Raw genomic sequence first — 23840 nt, forward strand, 5'->3', positions numbered from 1 at the left:
CAGAATGAATCAGTTCTTGAATGATTCAGTGTTTTGAACGAATGATTAAGTAAATGTCTCATACATAAAGAGTCACTTGTCGCCACCTATTGGTTTAATGATGTAACCAGCAGAAAAGACCCTAATTAATATCCACTAATAATGCAAGAGCATATATTAGAACATATAAGAGCGTATATGTCTATGGTATATACTACATCCTTTTCTTATCTAGTTTTTCATGATTTGGCCCCATTAAACTTGGCATTCTGGGAGTAGTTTTCCTTCCAGAGGACTTGAAGGTATAAAAGTGCTGTTTGGACGATATCAGAGATTGTTCCATGAGCTGAACTGAAGAGTATCTCAGGGGTAACGACAGACAAAAGCTGTTTTACAGAACCATAAGCACATGTAACTGAACTCAAATGTACTGTTGACCCACAGAGGTTCGCATCTATTCCCTTCCCTCACATTTCTCTCAGATATCGCTCCTCTCTTCTCTCAAACACTTGCTCAGAGGGAATTACTGCACCGTTTCCACAGCACGCTGCTGACACTGATATTAATTAAATCATCTCAACCTTTAAATACAAACAGCGTGCTCACATTCTCACACACACGCGAGCCAGAACTGCCTGAGAAATCTCCACTCTGTGCTTGAACAAGAAGCGTAATTGCAGATGTGCCTAAAATACACTCAACACAAACAGAGAGGAAAGACAAAAGCGATTATAGGAGGCCGAGAAGAGTCTTTTCTTCTGTCTGTGTTTCTTGTGAGAAGTAAAACACTGAAACGTGTTTATACTGGTTACGAACAAATACTAAAAGGAGTCATTTCATGCTAAACAAGAATCACCTTGTTCTTACAAAATGAAGACTGTGAGGAAATACGTTCACAAGATCTTTAACATATGATCCTATTGAGTATTTAACAACTTGGTGGTGGTTTTATTACTCATTTCACATGTGAAATGTTCATAACAGAGGTCATTTACATATTTTAAAGGTACAGTAACAAAAAAAGTCTGTTTAATTCATTGCAACAGTAAGTGAGAGTGAGGAAAGTGGTCATGAAAACTAAATTACAGGCATTTTTGGTGCAAGAATGCTAATAAGTGAACTCAAGTGGCCTTGATGAAGTTCATTTTAAGAGCAGGGAAACGTATTATATCTTGATGAAAGTTTACAAAGACATATTTTTCTAAATACATGCACTGATGAATCTTGCATAATGAGATTATCTTAAAACAGAAATGCCTTTGTGTGCTGGAAACCATGTATGTTTGATCCTAAAGGTCAGAGGTCTGGGTTCTGCCGCTGAACAGGAAGTGGGGGAAGGTAAAAGGTGAGCATCTGGAGGGAAAAACTCCTCACGATTCGATTCCAATTTTTTCCTTCTCTCTCTCCGCGAAAGTAAATGTGTCTTAATGTGCAGACGTCATAAACGACTATTACTGCGCTCCACAGGAGCTGAGGCCCATGTTTGGTTTGCAGTAGCTCATGTCCAGAGAACGAGGGAGCATGCTGAATTATTTTCCCTAGCGGACACGTAGCACTTTCAGATGCTCCCCGCAGAATTTTTAGAAGCTGACGTTAGATTCACCGCAGCAGTGCGAGAAACTGCCCCGTTAGCATGATGTCACTCACCAGCATGCAAAAGGGAGACATTGGCTGCGTCCCAAATCGCATACTCTCTTGAGTAGGTACTTATTTTAAAAAAATGACGTACTAGTATGAATGTGTGTATTATGAAAGTAATTCATACATACTACATTCGGAATGTTGTCACTGTCATGTGACCCACCAGCATCAGTTGTGTCGCTTTACTTCCATTCACAAATCCTCTCCCATTGCCTCATGGGATAGTAAACTGTCCATCATACGCACACTTCAGAATCTCATCGGAAGTAGTAGATCATCCGGGTACTTTTTGCAGACTCTTATATGAGTACTGTGAATTCAGACATACTACTTTTGTCACATTTTGTTTTTCGCCTACTATGGAAGTATGCGATTTGGGATGCAGCCATTTTGAGGAGTAAAAAAAGGGCAGAACCCGTAATTAAGATGCTAAACCTTACGAACACCCAGATGGGGATCTCATTTTGAGCTCACTGAGATCTCACAGTCTGTGAACGGAGTTCATGAAGCATGACCTCTGACTCCTGACCTATCGCTGCATCGAAACGCCGTCCCATGGGAGCAAACCACACACACTTCCTCTAACTCAAGCTCTGCAGTTTTCAGACCGAGCAAAAGTTGAGTGACAATGTATTTTCCTCGCAAAAGACAACATTTACAATGCATTTAACATCCATTATGTCAATTATTTCCAAGAATATAAACATTACGATTGTGAAAAGTATGATATGATAATGGTGTTTCCCAAGGAATCTTAAAGCAATTACTATATACTTAAGTTTATGCACTTAGTGTGATTTAAACAAACCCCTTATCCTAAGTATTAAAATTAGGGCACATTACACATCCCGTTGTACTGCAGACATGCATTAAGTTAAGTCATCTTTATTAATATAGCACTTTGTACAATACAGATTGTGATGCATGTGATGCATTACCTCAAATTGTGATTCTTGATGAGGAGAGGTTTGCTACTGCTTTTCTTAGTTATCACACTTACAATTGTCTTCCGGTGGACTATAAAACTGGCAAAAAAATAAATAATTGGACGAGAAGTTGATTATTTTTCGTTTCTGAGATGGAGAAGATTATTATTATTTGGTTGAAGATTATGAAAGCAATTTCTGTTCTTTTAAAATGACTTGCACTGATGATTTGCGCACAATAATACCAGAAACCTTGATTAAAATAAATAGCGCTGATTTCGATTTCATGAAGCCTTTGAAGGAGCTGTACTGTGATTGTGTAAATATTGACTATCGACGTGTGGGGAACACGTCGAACAACGCAAGCCTTGTGCTGTTAGCATGAGGTCAATCCCTGATTTCTATCAACTCGTCGTTGCGTGAAACACTTCATTCAGCTACTAAACGCTCACGTAACTCACCTCATTACTGTCGACGTGGAGCGTTTAAAACTCTGACAACTGAACCTTTATGCCTGTAAATGCATGTGTGTTTGTGTGTGCAGGAATTCCTCTGGTCTGTAAGAAAAAGTGCGGGTGTGTTTGATCAGAGAGACCAATCTGACAATTCATGACCATGATGACCAATATGTTTTCCATTACTTTAACTTATTTTAAGGTGACATAGTTACAAGTTACTACATACTTACTTTAGTAACTAACTACAAGTAACTAACCCAAAACCAAACCCTAACCGTAACTCAGTTACACTTTATTTTAAGGTGTCATTGTTACAGTGTAATTGTATATTTAAGTACTGAGTAATAATAATTAACTATGTAGTTACTATAGGGTTAGGGTAGGATTAGGATTTGGTTGAGGGTTAGTTATGCATAATTTATTGTTATTGCTATGGTAAGTACATGTAACAAATGTAACAAGGACACTGTAAAATAAAGTGTTACTTATGCAGCCAATTTGATGCCATAATTCAGTCTGATTTAATAGCAAACCTCACCTTAAAAAGCCACATAACTTTAATTATCATTCATGTTCATAGCACAAGCTGTGCAGGACTGAAGTTAAATTGCGTTAACAGTTTGTTTAGACCTCAAGGCCTATATGAGTAACAGAAATAAGTGAATCTTGCCTTAGCATATTTCACCAATAAAGGAGTGCACAGTGGTTCAGCGTGTATGTGTGTGTGTGAGTATGTGTGTGTGTGTGTGGGAAATCCACAGGGTTTAATTGTAATCAGAGACTGTTTCTAATCCATAAGGTTTGCATGTCTGATTTTACGGCAGTAGAGATGAGATGGTTCTGCTAGCTCAGGGCTCGCCGAGTAACTCTCACTAATGGCAGGGTAATGGTTTAAACATGTGGCTCGGCTGGAGATCACCGCAGAGGAGGTGTGTGTGTTTAAACCAAGCCTGTTGAATGTCAGCGTCTCCTGAAGGTGCCCTTTAAACACCCTTAGTTCTCTCTTTAGCCGAAAAACGCACCTTTTCATCATATAACACATTTAATACTGGTCTTTGAGATCCACTGTGTGGGTGAATGATCTAGAAGACAGATGGTTGCACAGTCCTAATATGACGCTGTAAAAGTCAAAGCAGACAGGAGTGTGTATTTATGCTATTCTGAGCACAGATGAAATTTTCGCCCCGTCTCACGATCACCTCATCGATGCGGGCCCAGACAGATGAGGACGGATATCTGCCGGGAGATGCCGAACATGAGGAGATTTAGAAATGGAAAGGCCGTAGAGGAAAGACGTAAATATTAATAATGCCGGCATCTGTGAATTTCCAATGAGTTACGATGCATTCAAGTTAGTCTGGTCTAAATAAAATGGACATTTCTTTCTATCTTTAATAGTTTCCTAATAATAGCACAAGAAGCTTTTTAGTGTGTAATTAATGTTATCCACTTTATGTCCTTTATCATCTGCCATATTCCGAAAGAAAAATTTGCTCTTAGAGCGTCGCTGCTTTAACTTAGCAACATACTGAAATCAATTTATGCAAATAATGCTACTAGTATGATGCATTGGCTGTAATCATTGGGAAAATTTAGATTTTTGCTGCCTTTGTAGAGCATTTCTGATCATTCATTGCAACAATTATATTCTTTATGAATTTTTGTCCAATTTTGCCATGAAAATCCTTGGAAAAAAGGATTTATTGTAAATTGAATATACACATATTTTGTCCTACTGAACTTGTTTGCTAAGACAAAATACACTTGCATTAAAGACAAGTCCTAATATGTTATGTATCATTGCTTTAAGTAAATGCTTAAATAAATGCTTTTTGGACATTTTAATGGGAAATTAGACATTAACTCTTTCCCCACCATTGATGGAATTTTCCATCATCTATGAGACAACACTTTCCCACCTTTGAAGGAATTTCACGCAATGTATGAGACAACTCTTCCCCGACACTTAAAGGAATTTTCCGTCATTTAAAAGGCAACGCTTTCCCACCTTTGATGGAATTTTTCGTCATTTATGAGACAACGCTTCCCCACCATTGACGGAATTTTCTGGCTTTGTGTGTTTCCACTGTTATATGGTAGGGGGCGCTATTATGCCTCTTCTGAAAGAGGCTCTGCTCTTTCTATTGACATATTTCATGTTCAGATATTCATACAACAAAATATTCTGGGGGCCATGAAATATTTGTGAAAATGATCAAAAATGCTGACGGTGGCATGGCAACTTTTTTTTTTTTAAACACTGGCAGGGAAAGAGTTAAGACTAGGGTTCTTTAAAGGATGCTGCCTATGTATTAAAATATGTTCACTAGGTTTCGCTATTCTTCTGTAGGTCTCTCTCCTGTTTCTGGTGTAGATTAGCGTGAAGGATGTCTTCTGCTTATAGGAGGGACTATAAATCAGCCTGATTCTTAGGAGACATTCAAAGCTCCCACAGGTCCTGTTACACTCTTACTGCTCTCTGCTTTGCCTTCACTATATGCTAAACACACACACATATGGATGACCCCTGGTGTTCACTGACCTGTAGGGGTCACATGTCATGTTATAGGCCTAACTGTAGCCACTGCTGCTGACACACTCGTATGTTTCACATTATGAGGATAGATTACAATGATCCACTGCAGAAAAGCCTTCAGGAATGAAGCATCCATCCATCCACCCATCCATCCATCCACATGTATGTATGTCTATCTGCCTCTCTGTCTATCTCACTGTTCGTCTATCTATCTATCTATCTATCTATCTATCTATCTATCTATCTATCTATCTATCTATCTATCTATCTATCTATCTATCTATCTATCTATCTATCTATCTATCTATCTATCTATCTATCTATCTATCTATCTATCTGTTCATCCACCTATCCATCTGTTCATCCATCTATCTTTCTTGGCTGTCAATGTGTTTACAAAATATGTCATGAACAAGTCATCCATCCATCCATCCATCCATCCATCCATCCATCCATCCATCCATCCATCCATCCATCCATCCATCCATCCACCCATCCATCCATGTATGTCTATCTGCCTCTCTGTCTATCTCACTGTTTGTCTGTCTGTCTGTCTGTCTGTCTGTCTATCTATCTATCTATCTATCTATCTATCTATCTATCTATCTATCTATCTATCTATCTATCTATCTATCTATCTATCTATCTATCTATCTGTTCATCCACCTATCCATCTGTTCATCCATCTATCTTTCTTGGCTGTCTATGTGTTTACAAAATATGTCATGAACAAGTCATCCATCCATCCATCCATCCATCCATCCATCCATCCATCCATCCGTAGGTCTATCTGTCTCACTGTCTATCTCACCGTCTGTCTGTCTGTCTGTCTATCTATCCATCTGTTCATCCATCTAACTTTCTTGGCAGTCTTTATGTTTACAAAATATGTCATGAACAAGTCGCATGAACAGTGTGCACTGATATAGAGAATAATAATGGAGTGACTTTGTAACTTTGCAGAGCTTTTTCATGCTCAAACAGCAACATTACACACTAATGAAAGTTGAAAATGTAAACAAGAGTTTGAAACAGTGTTCTCAATGTTCTCAAATCAGAAGATCTAAGCTTACAGGACAGATCATTCTTATCGAACGTGGATCTTCTCTGATGGACCACATCAAACCTCAGCTCACGGTGTTCCTCTCCGCCGGAGCTCTTCAATCTGATAGCTGAAATATCACACAGATTGGGGATTATTGTTTGGCTTGACGACAGAAATTGGCTCGGAGGCAACTGGGATCTGCTAGAAACACTCAGAACACAACTATAGACTCTTTGTTTAACAGACTGTGCCTTTCATTCTTTCATCTGTTTGTTGTTGTCATTTTTGGTGGCTTGTGACCAGAGACGCATTTCTTAACACCACGATGGCGCTTCATTTTTAACATACCATCAGCTGGGCGTTCCTGGACACAATCAAAAGCATTTCTCAGGAGGTGAAAACATCTCACTCGGTAAACAATTTGCTAGCAAACAACACAAGGAACCAATTTGCGAACCTCTTTTAAATACTATTACATTTTGTGCTGTGAATTCCAGAACACTCCGTGACACACAGAAACATCTTTCACATCTGATTAGTGTTTTGAATTTCACAGACTCTTAATAAGAGCTGTGGGGTGTGTACGGACGAATGCATCTGTCAGACTGAGACTGTCCTTACAACCTTTATCAAAAAATTGCTGCGCTATTATGGAAATACGCTACTACTTAGTTCACATTGCAATCTATTATTATGGTATCACTGGTTTCAGAATGTCAAATAAGAAAAATAAAACTGGTTTGCCATTTTGTATGTTGGTCAGATAGTCCCTTTATCACTATATTTAACACTTCTTGTAGACTAAACTTGATATTGATAGTCAAAACAAAGTATATGCAAGACTAGCACCAACCTAGAACTAAATGACTCACTCGAAGGTCATTCACATTATGCACAGAAGTTTAAAACATCAGGTTAAGCGTCTGTTCAAATAGTAGAGACGCTTGCTTTGGCAAAAACCCTTTCATTCACGTCAAATTAAATATGGCATCTACCCTGACTAAGTTCCACTGAATCTCTCGCTGACTGAATCTTTTACTCATGTGAATCACACTAAATTAACCTGCAGCAAATTTCTCAAGATTCCTTCAAGATGTTAAACAACAAAATGCCAAAAAATCAGGAGTCAGAACTGTAAAGCTTTTAACTGCCTCATAAACTTAATATAATAGCGTAAGTTTGATTGTTGCCTTTTTATGTACTCAAAATGCATCATGGTTTCATAACTGTAAACAATTTCATATTACTCTGCTTTTATGTGCTAATTCAAACCTTGTGCTTGAATTACTCATGCGGTGGGATCACAAAAGGCACTAATGAAGAAAATCAGACATGATTAAATAGAAAACACTTTTATAAATTTCACACATTTTCCCCCTCAAATCCTTTTTAATGCTGGTCAAGGTCTCTTGCACCAAAAACAAGTCCTAATTAAATTTTTCATGACCATTTCCACTCTCTCTTACTAAACAGCCTAGGGAACCATTAAGCCTATATGTAAATGACCCTGGTTTTTGATTGGCTAACCTTTGCGTATGGGCGTGGTTCCTTCATCAGACCTGGCCAAAGTGCTAAATAGATATTCATAAATAGACATAAGACATCAAATGCTGTGGATATGTGATATTAAGCTGTAATGCGGTCATCGTAATTGTAATCGTAAATCCATAATCATACAAGCATCATCACAAAATAAACCCCAACAGGGTGATCAGGACACCTGACAAGAAGTAGAAGGGTTTTGTATATCCTAAAGTAATTTATTTGGCAATAATAAATAATAGTAAATACATAAATGGACATTCATCTTGATTCAAGGTTAAATTACTTAATGAGAGAAGGAAAAGACAGTAGAGCAATATAAAACTAGCACTGCTATAGCAAAAATTGGTTGCTTGGGATAAATATATGCAGTTTAGAATCATAATACAAAAGTATCTGACCCCAGAATTACCAGATTGACCAAAGCAGGGCTGTGCTGTCGGCTAGCTAAAGAACACGGCCTGTGATAATACTGTTATAAAGCTGTAAATCATATCAAGTTTTACTTAGTTTGGATTAGACAAAAGCACTGTAACGAATCGCTTTTCGTGTGGCCAACCATTCCAGAGCCATCAATCAGAGTTAATGACAGGCAGAGATGGGGAGTGTGTGTGTGACCGCAGGACAAGGGTGTCTAACTCCACCCATCCCTCGAGCTACTACGCAGCCCACTACCACACACACACACGCACACACACCCACTCTGAGGTCGCAACTTGTTCTTCACACCAAACTGCTTCTGAACACCACAAACATCAAGATGCCCTCTAAACGTCAATAACCAGAGCGCTCATCCATGCTAAACACTAAAAGTGTTTGAGTGTAAGTGTATGTTTACATACTGTACTTAGACTGTACAATTTGTCCCCAGAATCGGACAAAAACTTCCTACATCCTACATATTATTAACTATTATAAATATGATTAACTTTAATACAGAGGTCTGAGGTATCTCTTAATTTAGTAAATGTTTTCTTTTGTGTGTGTGTGTGTGTGTGAGAATTTTCGATTTACTCCTTTTGCGCTTGAAGAGCTCCATGTTTATAGAGCGCTAACACAAAACTTGTAATCTCACAGAAACATGCTCTTTCAGTGAAGGAATTACTCAGAGTCCCTCACCTAGTTTCACGTGTGCCGTGTGTGTGTGTCTGTGAATCACAGCGGGGCCGAAGCACCTTGTCAGCGCTGCTCATTTCCGCTGATTAACTCAACTGAGTCATTATGGTTTGTTAGACGGAAAGGGTTGGGATCTTCTCCCTGCCGCCACAGACAGGATCACCACGGCCCTGAGTACCGCTATTGCAGTCCTTGAAGTGGATTTGCATTCATAAGAGGGAGAGCTGCTGTTTTTTTTACCCTTTACGAGGCACCCGACTCAGACAGGAGGGGCCGACGGGAGGGGAGAGGGCGGACGGGGGCCGGGTGGAAAGGGAAAACTGAGCAAATAAAGTAAATAGACTCAACAAAAGTCATTTTTCTGCTGTAAGAAAGGGTCTTTGTGCTGAAACCCCTCCAACCAAGGTGCATCACGGAAAACTAAGGTTTTGAATAAAAAGTACCAAAAAAGGAGACGTGTTTCACAAGCTGTTTGAATAACGGCTTCTTCCAGAAGCTCCATACCTCTGTGCCAAATGGTTTGGCTGTTGGTCGAGGGCGTTGTCCGTCTTACCTCTCTCTGCCAATGACAACAGCACAGCTCAACAAAACTCTTCACAAGGGCTTTATTTAGAAAAACACGCATCCTTTCCCTTCAGACTGACGAATCAGGTCTGTCCATCACATGTTAAAACATCTAATAAAACAAGTTTTGGGAACTAAATGTGCGTAGGGATCACTGGAAGCTGCAAAGCACAGACAACATGGCATTGTAGAGTTGTGTTATGGAGCGTGTTGCATGAAATAGTGGTGTTGTGGAATAGTTTTGCAGACCGTGATGCACTACACAGTTGCATCATAGAGCAAGTTGCACTATAGAATTGCATTATAAAGCATGTCATGCTATATAGTGTTGTATTGTAGAGAACATTGCGCTGTAAAGTTGTGTACTGTAGAGCGTGGCACTATAGAGTGGCATTATAGAGCATGTTGTGGTTATTATACGTTCTGCTGCACAGTTACATTATAGAGCGTCACGGTATAGAATTACGTTATAAGGCATGTATAGAGTTGGTTTATACAGCCTGTTGCAAAAGAGTTCTGTTATAAAAGGTCATGGTATAGAGTCATGTTATAGAGCTATTAGAGTTGCATTATAGACCATGTCATGCTATAATGTTGCATTATAGAATGTGTTGCGGTATAGAGTACACCCTGTTTTGCTATAGAGTTGCGTTATAGACAATGCTGCTGTATAGAGTTACGTTATCGAGTGCCACATGATAATTCTGGATCAACATGAAACAGCATTCACAACTTATTTTGCTTTCCTAATGTGACAGATTTATGAATGAAATGGATATTCAATGAAAAAAGTTCTACAGACTTGATTTTATCCGTTAGGAGTTGATTGGAGTATGAAAGGTGGTCCAGATATGACAGCTAAAAATAGTCATTTAGACCAGAAATGTGGATTGATATTGTGAAGACAGTAAGTGTGTGAAGACAGACATGTGTGAAGACAGTAAGTAAGGTCAGTTTTGATTTTAATGTTGACTTGTCAGATATCAAAGAAAAATGTTGTAATAAAAGGACAGTATGTTGATGTAACTGAAATGTAGACTCAAAACAGAAGACAAAACTTTCACAAAATCACACTCACTTGCCAGTGAATTGTATACATCTTCAATCATAACCCATAATTTTCCACCACACGTCTGTGGAAGGTTTTCAAATATTTCCTTTGCATTTTATAGTCTAGAAACATATTCACTGAATAGAGTGTAAAATCCAGATGTCGCCAGGAATTCTGAGCCGTTTACTCAGTCACAGATGTTCGGCAATGCCTGAATCAGTCATTCCAATGTCATTCGATTTCATATCCGCTAAACGGAGTAAAGTCCGGCATTGTCCTTATTATAAAATTCATGCAGTTTTGTTCATCCATCATTCTCAAATTTTCCACGGCTTTTGAAAGCGCTCCACATTGCCAAACAGACTGCCAAGTTAAACTGGCCCTGTTCGGAAACCTGTTTGTTCTGAGCAACATCCTGAAGTTGCATTCCTCTGACATTACTGATTCTACGGAGATGACACATGGAAAACTATTTACGATATGCGCACTTTCGCACCAAAAGCGGATTTCAAGAGAGTGAGCATTGTGTTAGCGGCACATAGCGAAGAACAGAAGTCAGATTCACGGCTTTCCACCATTCCTACAATAGCAGCTGTTCTCGCATCCATCAAAATGCAATTCCCCCCGAGGGCCACTTCAGGCCCTGCTCATTGGCTTGCATGCGGGCTGGAATTATGGTATGATAATTAGATCTTTTCATTGTTTTTGAAGAATGCAGCTCGGCTCTTTCGCTTGCAGATGAAGTGTTTTGAAGGAGCTGCTTGGAATTCTCAGAGCAAATTCGCCCTTCGATTCCCTGACCTTCCCCAGAAGCTTCCAGACCTGACCAACATTTAGAGCTCCTCTGACTTCATTACTAGAGTTTATCGATTTAAACTCATGGCTGTTTACTGTCTGTTATGCAAACGGACTGTAGAGCCGCTGTTTGATTCCTCCCCGGCGGTCTGTCGCACTTTTTGAGACCTCTAACTGGACTTTTAACGGTCCTGGGTGGAGAACAGGACAAACATTTACTTTAAATTCAGCTCTGAGGATCCTACTTAAATGAGCAATGACAGAAACCATTTTGCATTTTTAATAATTGCGCAGAAGAACCTCATTTATAACAGATAACATGCCTTGTGGGGAATATTTGAGGTGTGAAGATTCTGAGGCATTTACATTGAGGACGGGGTCAAAATTCTGTGGAATTTAGAAACTGAACATGCAGCGTTTAATGGCCTGGATTTAATTTACCATCGACCGCAATTAAAATGATCCATATGGATTCTTAGCATGCAAACAACCAGAGAACACCCATTTTGTGTCTGCGAGAGGACTGGAGCATTTGGTTAATAAATTCACATCGTTAGAGACCCCCCAAACAGGAGGTTAATTTACGTCCACAGAGTTGCTAATGGATAATTGCCCTGCTAATGTTTCCCCAAGAGGTTGCTGAAGTATTAGAGAACTTATTACCCCCCACCCACACACATCTCAAACAATAGACACAGTCCACACACTCTACACATACACAACACACTTTGGAAGCAGTAGCTTTCTGTTCATCCAAGAGTCAGTGTGTAGTTGCAATAGAGTGTGTTGCATGAAATAGTGGTGTTTTTAACTATGATGGGTTATGGAATAGTTTTGTTGACCGGAATGCACTACACAGTTGCATCATAGAGCAAGTTGCACTATAGAATTGCATATAGAGCATGTCATGCTATGATGTTGTATTATAGAGATCATTGCGCTGTAGAGTTGTGTACTGTAGAGCGTGTGGCGGTATAGAGTGCTGAATCTGAGTTGTATTATATGTATAGAGTTGATTTATCCACCATGTTGCACTATTATAGAGCTCCATTATAGAATGTCACAGTATAGTCAGGTTATAAAGCTTTGTGGTAAAGCTTTTGCGGTATGCAATAGAGTTTTGCTATAGAGTTGCGTTATCGACAATGCTGCTGTATAGAGTTAATTTATGTTGCGCCATAGAGTCGCTTTATAGAGCGCTGCATCTGAGTTGCATTATAGAGCATGTTACTGTATACACTCTGTTGCACTATGGAGTTATAGAGCGTCACGGTATAGAACTATGTTGTGTTGCGCCATACAGTTGCGTTATAGAGCGTCATGGTATAGAGTTGCGTTATATAAGTGTTGCTGTATAGAGTTGCTTTATAGAGCGTGTTGATGAATAGAGTTGCTTTATGCATTTTGTGGTACTATAGAGTTGTGTTATAGAATGTCACGGTATAGAGTTGCATTATAGACCTTTGTGGCATAGAGTTGCACTATAGAGCATGTTGCGGTATAGAGATATTGATATTGTTTTATAGACCATGCCGCTTTCTAGAGTCACATTATACAGTAGAAGAGCGTGTTATGAAATAGTTTCATAAAAGACTGTGTTTTGGTATAGAGCTGCGTTACATCACAAAAAGAGTGTTTTGAATAATTTTCCAGTTAATTTATGTGAAAATCCTTGAAACAAGACAAATGCACTCGAGTAGCAAAACTGCATAAGAGATTAAGACTTGTTTTCATAAACTGTATCTTAAATATAAATGTCTTACTGCACTGGGAGTTTTTTCACTTGTTTATACTTAAAAGAAATGAATAAATCACAAAGGAATAAAGACAAATACCCTTTAATTAAAGCACATTCAGTGTTTAATATCTTATGCAGTGCTGTGTGTAAAGAAAATGTATCTTGTTTTAAGAATGTTTAGATGAAAAAAACGAAAAGTGCACAGACTGTGTTGCTATGTTAAAGATTAAGTTGTGCTATAGAGGTCTGTGACTGACAGCTGGCACTCTGCTCATTTAATTCCTTTCCTTCTACTTATTTTAAGCTCACAGAATCCTGCGATGACGGAATAACTGTGTCCCTGTGACTCACAGTAACGACCTGCTACCCCACCCAGTCTGCTAACAGCAGCCTCTGAGGCAGCACATGCCCCGTTTGAGAGCGGGTTATATTTATCCCCTCCACTGCAGAGAGGCCTGTCCCAGCGCTCCGCTCTGTCTCCAGAGAGCGCCTTTCTAAAGAGATGTTTGCACATTACCCAGAACGCCTCTGGCTGGATGGAGGTTTAATGCAGGACAGAAGTCAGAGCTGACACGCAGGCATGCTAACGGCTACGTGAGGATCCCAGTGGAAAGTTCTAGCATTTCCTCTTCGTTCACAGACTACCTCCAAACCAGAGAGCGCTGTAGACATGGAAGACTGGAAGATTTACCTGCAGTTAAGAAGTTCACAAATGAAATTCGCCAGCTTTCAGGATCTATGTTAGCTGTATGGAGTTCTTGAGTTAGCTACATGATTCTTTGAAGATTAAGAAGGTTTTTGGTGTGACATTATACTGTACTCTCATAAAAAGTACTGTGTTGGTACCATGGTACAATAATGGTAACAGCATGGCACTTTGATATATACCATGGTACTACTGAATGATTACAATATTAATTTACCATGCCATTTACATTTTACTCCAATGTTCTTCCAAGAATACCATGGTATTGGGAATTAACATGGTACCATGTAAAAAACAAACAAAAAAAAACCTACAGTAATACTATGGTAATTTGGGATATACTGTGCAATAGTACAATCTTAAAAATGCTGGGTTGTTTTAACCCAAATTTGGATTAAATATGGACAAACCAAACCGTTGGGTTAAAAATTTAATAAAAAAATGTAACCCAACGGTTGGGTTTGTCCATATTTGACATATAGTGTATAATGAATGTTTACTATGCTATTGACATTTCACAAATTTAAAAAAATGTCATGCTGTTGGTATTACTATGGGAACATGTAAAAAAAACCATGGTAAAACCATTATACTTTTATATATACCATTGATAAACATTCAGTTTAAAGGAATATATCAAAATACACTGGTATTTAAAATGTTTTTGAACATGGCACCATGGTATTTTTGGAAGTACCCTGGAGTACAATGCAAATACTGTACTCAGTACTACAGTATATATAAAAGTACCATGGTTTAGCCATGCTTATGTTGTTAACATGATACCATGGTAATTTGAGAAGCATGGTATTTTTAGGTACCTTGGAGCAAAATGTAAACAGAATGATAAATATTCCGTACTTTTTACTAAAAAGCTATTGGTATTACCATGGTATCAACAAAACATAATACCATGGTACATTCCAGCATTTTAGCATAGGTTCTTAAGATCAACCTACTAAATGTAGGTATTAATTCTTCACACAGAAAACACCAAGTTCTCCTGGTTCTTTACATCACCAGTAGATGGTTTTTTAAAGAACCACAGAACTTTAAAAGGTTTTCCTGTTGCATCAGGATGCAAACCCCTTTTTAGCACCTTTATTTTTAGTGCCGTCATGGGATTTCTAAGAATGAGAAACATGAATTTATTTATCTCTTACACCATATGCCATAAACGCTGTCCTGTGTAGACGACTACTGTAAAATACTGTATATTTCATGGGTTTTGTGACCTACAGATGTCTTTTCATCCATCTGTTCTTGCATGGGCTTCAATCCCAGCGGTTGGTCAGCGGCGCCCCTCTCTAGTGCGAGTGATAGCGCACTGTAAATGATCTTGTCAAGCCAAGTTGGTGGCTGCTGGCCTAGTTTCATGATCAGCAGACTGGAAAGCGTTTGTCTCTGAGGAAACTGTGTGATGTTGTGGTGTTCCTTGTGCTGTCTCATGAAGATGACTCATGCAAAACTTCCCCTGAGGGACTCCGCCACGCCAACTCAATGTAATCGCCCAATATTAACCTCTTAACCAGCGCCCCTATTTTTGAGAATTTTCAGAAAATGACATACCCAAATACAAATGTCTGTAGCTCTTAAACCCTATGGTCCACATTCATAACTCTGATCTTTTTTTAATCTAGACACTTGAAACTTAGTTACTCAAGAGTCATTATAACTCAAATTAGCATAGGAACAGAATAAAACAAGGTCAAATTTACATGAAAGTGACTCACGATTTCTTTGAATTAACTTCACTTAGGGAAAAATGTATCAGACTTTTATGTTAAGGGCCTGAAAACACCATACAGATAAAACTGAATGTCTGACCATGTTTAGATTCAAATTTGAGGATGATACTCCCAAAAATGTAGTTTCTGTAAGCTTTTATTCAAGAAAAGTATAGGCGTCCTTTCCAAAATGCAATTTGGAGACTCCAAATGTACACCTGGCACCCAACACCTTCACATAAGGAGTAAACACTACATAGGCCTACTACATACATGTATATCAATTCAGAACTGTTCTGCCCTTCAAACCACACAAGAAAAAAAACGATTTCAGCACAACATTTGAACATTTGAACAAAATTCCCTTTATTTTGAACAATTCTAATAGCAAAAACAGTGATTTCTCACTACATCTATAGACATTCCAGCAGTGATCGTTTTCAAACTAATGTATAACATACATAAAAAGAAAACAATAAATGTTTTAGAATATTTTGTAATTACAAACGTGGTTTTTACTCAAATAAATTGCAATAAACTGATAATTATAATGAATATCCTATTACTTTCTGCTGCTCTTCGTCGCGGCTCCTCTTCATCTTCATCTTCATCAATAACACGTTCAAATCTCTTCTGTAGTCGACGATCCATGATCGAGATGATCAGAAACATGCTTTGGAGTAAATCCGTGCATTTATGCAAGCTTCATGTGTCAAAACGTTGCGTGTGTGTGTTTGTTTACAGTCTATGGTCGGTGCATTATGTGTGTGCGTGTCTGCGAGCCGCGCGTGTGGCGAAAGCGCGCATGTGAATGAAAACATTGAGCACTTGAATTTGACGAATATGCTTGCATAAACTGACTATCACTGCAATCGATTTTAGTTGGCTAATACTCCCATCAATCAAAACTTTGCCGACTGGACATTGGCCGGCTTTATCCAGGCTTTTATCCAGTCGAAACCCCAGGTGCGAGATTGACAGCGCGCTCAGCCTGTCAGTCGGTCTCTTACTGTTTTGGTCAGTAACAAAGCCTGTGATTGAAGGAGAGACCTGTGGAATGTCTCATTTTATCCGGAAGAGTGTAAAGTACGGGGGTGAGATGGCTTTTGAGTGTTGGAATACGGATTAGAATCGATATTTCTTTGAAAATGAACGTGATGCGAACTCTATCTCGAAAACGCTCATGCAAACAAAGGAGGATATTTCATTTTTTTCCCTATTTTGTCGTTGTTTTGGATTAAAAAGTGGGATGCATTTTGAAGAGTGGACCCTTACAGTGTAATGTATGCTGTTGTTTCTTGGATTCGTCCGAACTGATATGAACCATACGAGATGAAAGATGAGTATAGCGGTTCATTTTGCTTATTTTTTCATAACCAGTCCTCTTGCATTTAATTTAACCCTTTCCTCTCTGGTGTATTGATTGCAAAAACAAGTTTAGAACATGATTCTTGAGTGTTTTAGCTTTCAAATGATGCATAGTTTATGATTGTCAGTTGAATATTTGTTATAAAACAAAGCATAAAAAATTAATAAAAGTTTAGCCACGCCCCATCCGGCCCGCCGGCGGGCCGCTGCACAGTTAAGACTTTCACTACTGTAAAACTTTCCAGATGTTCTTTATAAGCAGCTCAATTAGTGCACAATCAATCAATCAATCAATCAATCAATCAATCAATCAATCAATCAATCAATCAATCAATCAAACTCTTACATTTCCTTGAACATATGTGAAGTTTACAGTTGGAAACATTGGTAAAGAATGCTCAAACTCAGGATAACATTCTAAGTCTAAGAAAGAAAAACCCCACAAAGAAGGTTTAGCTAATATTCAATTCAACTGTTCTCCTAGACACCAATGAGAACTTTTTGCTGAAGTCTCCTGCTTCTGAGATCTTTCCCTTGAGAAAAAAATATGCCAGCAATCTGAAAGTTTCAGAGGAGATCTCAACAGTACCATGAAGTTTGATGAAATACTATGTTATTATTGTTATAAAACATTTTCGTCAGCTTCAATAAATAAAAAAAACTCTACACTCTGCTGAGAAATTTAACAATGTTGAACATTTTTAAATTATAATTGTTAATGCATTAACTTTGGCAACCCTAAAATACTTAAAATAAAAATAAAAATCTCAAAATAAACTCATCAAATTCTTTCATGACCAAACTATCCGAGATACATTATCCACATTCATTTTAGATCTCTGTACTCTCACTATATCTGTGAACAGTTGTCTTATTGTGCCCCCCAAGAAACATCTGATTGGCACGCCAAGGGTCAATATTTAGGGTTAAGGGATTGTTCAAATCCCTAAATGCATGTATGACCAGAAGTGATAGTGATCCTCGACTCAAATAATTTAAGCCAAAAAGTGTTTATTCAGGGTTTATTCAGGTAAATAGAACACTCACGTACACGTTTGTTGAGGTCTGTTTATGGGCCAATGGTTGAGTGATGATTTTGAAGATAAATTTAACCTGATCTATTGTGACAGTGATTTGGCCAAGAGTCACTGCGGGGACGACTATACCCACAAATACTTCTGTGTCTCCATAGTGCCACATGAGATTCTATTGGATGAATATGAAATGACAGGAATATGAAGTACGGAGTTTATCTCTTCCCCGCGGTCTGGTATTGTCGAGGTTGTGTGTGTGTGTGGTGTTTCATACTGACATATCATTTATTGAGGAGGACAGTGAGGAGGGAAAGTCTCAAGCATCAGGGTTTCAAACTTTCCGCATTGATTCCTGTGTGGGCGGCAGGTTTCCATGGGGACTGCAGTTGGGAACACTATAGACCCAACCTCAACTACTAGAGTTAAGCCTTGCGTAGCCAGACTTTTGACTATTAGCATAAAGTCTGGATGAATTGCAGCCTATTCTGACCAGGAGCCGTCCACCTACACAGGAAAGGTGTGGAGCTATAGGTAAAAATATACATTTTTAGATTAATTGCAATCTAGCTGATGCAAAGTTCAGCACCACAGTGAAAGAAATATTGTACTTGAGTCGTGAATGTGAAAAAGAGTGTGTACTGCGAAATAACGGCATGAAATGTCTTTTGATTCAGTTGACCTAGTAGGTTGTACACAAAAACAACCAGTGTAGTTTGATTCACAAACAAATGACTCAATCGAACTAGTTCTTTTCAGCAAATCAAACCCATACTGTACATCATGACCACTGTAGGCTGACTTACAAACAAATGACTGTTATGAACAGGTTATTTTTAGTTAATAAAATGCATATACAGCTTGCAACCAGTGTAGTCCAATTCAAAACAAATGACTCTTATGAACCAGTTCTTTTTAATGAATCAAACAGTACTGCACAACCAGTGTAGTTCAATTCACAAACAAATGACTCTTATGAACCTGTTCTTTTTAGTGAATTAAACACATATTGTGCAAACAGTATAGCCTGACTTATATACAAATTACTCTGAAGAACCAGATCTTTTTAGTAAATGAAGCTCATACAGCACGACCAGTGCAAATTGATTCACTAGCAAATGACTCTGAGGGACTGGTTAAGTTAAACTTATGAGTTTAACTTATGAGAGAGTTCATTTAATAAAAATGATATGAGAGAGTTCATTTAATAAAAGCTACTGGTTTGAATCAAATCTACAGTATTAGCACAGAGAGTTTCTTTCATATGTAGCCAAACCTTAATGAACATTATAACTGAAAAAATACAACTGAATCAGAGTCTTATCAAATCCAAATCTGTATTGAATCATGAAATCTTTACGATTTTGAGAACGAGTCTTTGCCTAAAACTAGTAGCATGAGATGAATAGACAGATTTATGTCTTTCTGTGTGGCACGTTACTTCCATTCAAGGTCCACATCCAAATAATCTTTGAAACATTCGTCCCATTATCCATTCACAAACAGCCGACTGCTGAGAGATCAGCAAAGATAAATGTTTGCCTTCTGTTTCTGAGATGCCCCTTGAAAACTGCGGCTCTCTCTGAGACCAGCAAACTAATCTCATCAATTTACAAATGCAAATATTATGTTTATTAATCTAATGTGCAGAGCTGTACAAACATTCATTACCCTGCCAACTACCCGGACTCAAACATATGCACTGCTGCAATCACAACACACATTCAGACACACACTCCTTGTATAGCCTTAAATGCTTACCAGCTCACAGGCCTGTTTGTGTAACGTGTTGCTGTGGCGACAGACAGCAGCTTGGAGGTTTCAAAATCCAACGATGTTGCTGGTACACTGCTTACTGAGTCAGTAATATCTAAAAACCTGATTCACCATGACAGTCACAGTCTCATGATTCATTTTAAAGAGGCCATGAAATTATAATTAACCCAATCAATTTTCAAAATCATGTTATTCATCTTATTGTGAATGATTCATTCATGCATATATCTCATAACATTAACCTCGTCTGCATAAACCCCGCAATCAACTGCATGCTTGCATTCAGATTTACCGCCATCCAATAAACAAAGTCCCCACCCAAAATGAGTTTCTATGTCGATAATCCTATTAGCGGGTGTTTAAGTAGCTGGAATGTAAAAATAATGATCGTTTCCGTCTACCGATCAAACAGGAAGTCCTGCCCAAAACTCACGCCATTGGTTGAGCAAAATGTTCACATGTCGGATACCTGAAACAAACAATGTTGAAAGCTATAGAGCTTTTGTAGCCCCCGCCCCTTTTTGCACTTGTATTTCCACAGCATGAATGTAAGATCTTACGGATTTATGAATGAACCGCTCGTTTTAAAATCTGCCCGGTCTAACTGACATTTGTTGTGACCTCCGCTTCAAACATTACAATGCTCATCATAACTTTCAATAACTCTACAATAAGTAAATCCACTTTACCAGCTAATTATTCTTTGACAGCGATGACATAGAAATATACAGACTACCACAAAAACGTTCAAACACAACGCTGCGCTTGTTTCTCTGGCGCATAAGGTCTATAGAGACTGTCGCAGCGTTCAAAATCGCACACTGATTAGGTACTACATTTGAATTTGAATTGACTTCGAGACAGTTAACAAAGTACGCTCGATATAGTATGAATATGAATGAAATTCAGATTTACTAATTCCGCCATGTTGTCACTGTCACGTGACCTACCAGCATCAGTTGTGTCACTCCACTGCCATTCACAAATCCTCTCCCGTGGCCTCATGGGATAGTAATATCCATTGAATGCACACTTCAGAATCTCATTTTTGATACACAAATTTCTAAGGCCTCTAAATACACCATTAAAATGTTGCTGAAAAACTCGTAAGTAAATAATCTTCAACATGTTCCATTGATAGGTTTTAGTACATAAAAAAAAAAAAAAAAAAAAAAAAAAAAAAAAACACACTTTAGGTCTTGGTACACGTGCCTTTTTGATGTAAAATCTTTACTGATTTTTATACAGTAGAAAAGAGAATACATTTTATATTGTTAGTAAATTTTCACTTACAGGACTGAATCAATTATGAAATATCCTAAAAATATTACCAAGGGGTAAAAGATAAATAATAAATATAAGAGGTCCCAATACTGAGCCCTGCGGAACACCAGTATTGACGTACGAAGGCTTTGATCTAAACTGCTTCAGCTGTTCAAATTGATTACGACCCATAAAATAAGATCGAACCCAAGTCAAGGGGGTACTGATGATTCCAATAGACTCCAATCTGTCTAACAGAAGGCTGTGTGAGATAGTAATAAATGTTGCACTCAAATCGAACAGAAAAAGTATAGATATAAATACAATTTAAGGTGTTTTTTCCCTCCTTATGAGCTCCATATTTTCACCATATCACTACGTGCCATAGAAGCCTGATGTATCAGATATGATCCTCAACAAAAAACATATGCAAACTTTTTTTATTTGTATTAATATGTTATCTAAAGGTTCAATAAACTGTTAATAAACAATCTACTTGTGATTCGCCCCACCCACGCTTGCCACGCCCGCCACGCCCCGTGAGGACTTACATCTACCGTTAAGCATACATTTTTACTATTTTCCAACCACTCTTACTCTCACTCTCTCCACATATGGACTTCATGAGGTGTCTAACAATACAGGATGTAGATGCCAAAACATTCTTGAGATTACATGCTCAAACACTCATTGTAGATCAATTCTGGTGTTGATCAAGTTTGTGGCAGCTGGTCCTAGAGAAACGCTCTGATCCGAAGCTTAACAACGCTCACTTCAGTGCCACTTTAACTCGCACGCTAATTAGACTGCAGGTCTCACAGGCGCCGCTAAAGATCTCAGAGCGGAAAAGCAAGAACATCTGTGCGTAGGGCAGCTGATCCACACCTCTGAAAGTGACTCTTTATTTCAGGACCTCTGATCTGCGCGAGCCGGTGCCAGACTGCCCAATGCGCGCAAAAGAGCCCTCGACGGAAGTGAGAGAAGGAGGGGTCGGCGAACTGTGAGTTTATTGTACACCGGCAGAACAGACTCCAGCCTCACAAGTATGAATGAGTTTTTCTGTGCGGGAACCTTCCACACACACACTTTGAGATGTTTGAAGCTTTTCCACTGAGCTTGAGCTCCACATTCTTGCAGAATACTAAAAAATGCAACTTTTTTAAAAACTTTTGCAAACATGCAAACACACATAATATTATGGCTTATTAGTCCTAAAACAGTGAAATTGAGAGGTCTTACCTCCTTGGACAGTCTGGAGCAGGTATAGCAGTGCCAGAAAGAGGACAGACAGGAGAGGACACAGGGCGTTCATCTTGCCACTTTAGTCCGAGTCTCAGAGTCTCTGTGGCCACTTTGGGACTTGGAGTGTGTGCAGGGTGTACTCATGGAGGGGGCGGGACGGACACGGATGAAAATGATACCCTGAACCCCCCCAAATGCAAAAAGAGATCCAGCCCCTCCACACACACACCCCTGCCCAGCCCTGCAACGCCCCTCTGGAAAAACTACACCTCTTTTTCTTCTCTCTTGTGCTTCTCCACCCCCAATTTCCATCCTCTCTGCTCTGTTAAATGATTCAGCTTTCATTCAGAAAGCAGACAGAGCTCAGAGTTTCTCTAAACCTTTAAAGCTCTGAAGATTGGATTATAAAATGCATAAAATAATCACTTAGATGCCATATGTAAGGACTATAACCTCATACACTTCTTTATTGGAATCTATGGTTCCATGAAGAACCTTTAACATTCATGGAGCCTTTCCAAAAATCACAAAGGGTTCTTTATAGTGGAAAAAGTTATTAATATGTGGATAAGAAAAAAATGGTTATCTTTTCACTAAAAAGTTCTTTTGGGAACCCAAAATGGCTCTTCTATGGCATCGCCACAAAAATCCCTTTTATTTTTAAGAGTGCACTTTTCTTTTTATGAATTACTATTAAGCAACCGCACCCAAAACACAGCATAGTAACACAGTAACATCGACACACACTCAACATCCTGGTAGCCACTTCTGTTTGTAGCATCTTTTATTTTGTGTCTAGTTCCTTAGAGATATATCTATGTACTGAATCTTTAAAGATGCCAGAAACCAATATAAAATGTGTCATGAAGGACTTGTTTAATCGCCAAAGAACCTTATAACCAATTCAAGAACTCTATACAGTGATTCATTTTTTATTTATTTTTTATAAAACAAAGGAAAGAACCATAAGAATCTCATTAAAATGGTTTTGAATAAGTTTAAAGAAGTTTTTGTTCCATAAAAACATTTTTTTTCATCAGGAGAAGACTACTTAGCAGTTGTTAGTATGAACAGTAATTAGGTAACTAAAACTATTTTTTTTTACAGTCCTGTTTCGCATGTACTTATTGTAGTAATGACACTAACTGGGTAATAACTAGGTACTAACCCTGAACCCATCCCTAAAACCTTAACCCATGTAATTACCTTATATTACCCAGTACTTACCCAGTATTACCCAGTATGAATCAACACTGAATTGATTTCAAATGATAACTGTTTACTATTGCAATCCTATAAGATCATTACAAATCACACTGAACGACATGGATCTAAT

The 23840-nt window shown here is 38.4% G+C and overlaps 1 protein-coding gene across 1 annotated transcript in view; it reads right to left on the reverse strand.

Moving 5' to 3' along the window:
• cspg4 (chondroitin sulfate proteoglycan 4) overlaps nt 1-22608 on the reverse strand; it is a 55377-nt gene extending 32769 nt beyond the window's left edge. Inside the window, exon 1 of the mRNA XM_084398048.1 lies at nt 22502-22608. Coding sequence (XP_084254174.1) covers nt 22502-22574 — 73 coding nt within the window. The 5' untranslated portion in view covers nt 22575-22608. The remainder of the gene's footprint in view (nt 1-22501) is intronic.
• Nucleotides 22609-23840: the final 1232 nt, after the last annotated feature.

This window comes from Rutilus rutilus, assembly GCF_951802725.1.
Source record: "Rutilus rutilus genome assembly, chromosome: 23".
NCBI lineage: Eukaryota > Metazoa > Chordata > Actinopteri > Cypriniformes > Leuciscidae > Rutilus > Rutilus rutilus.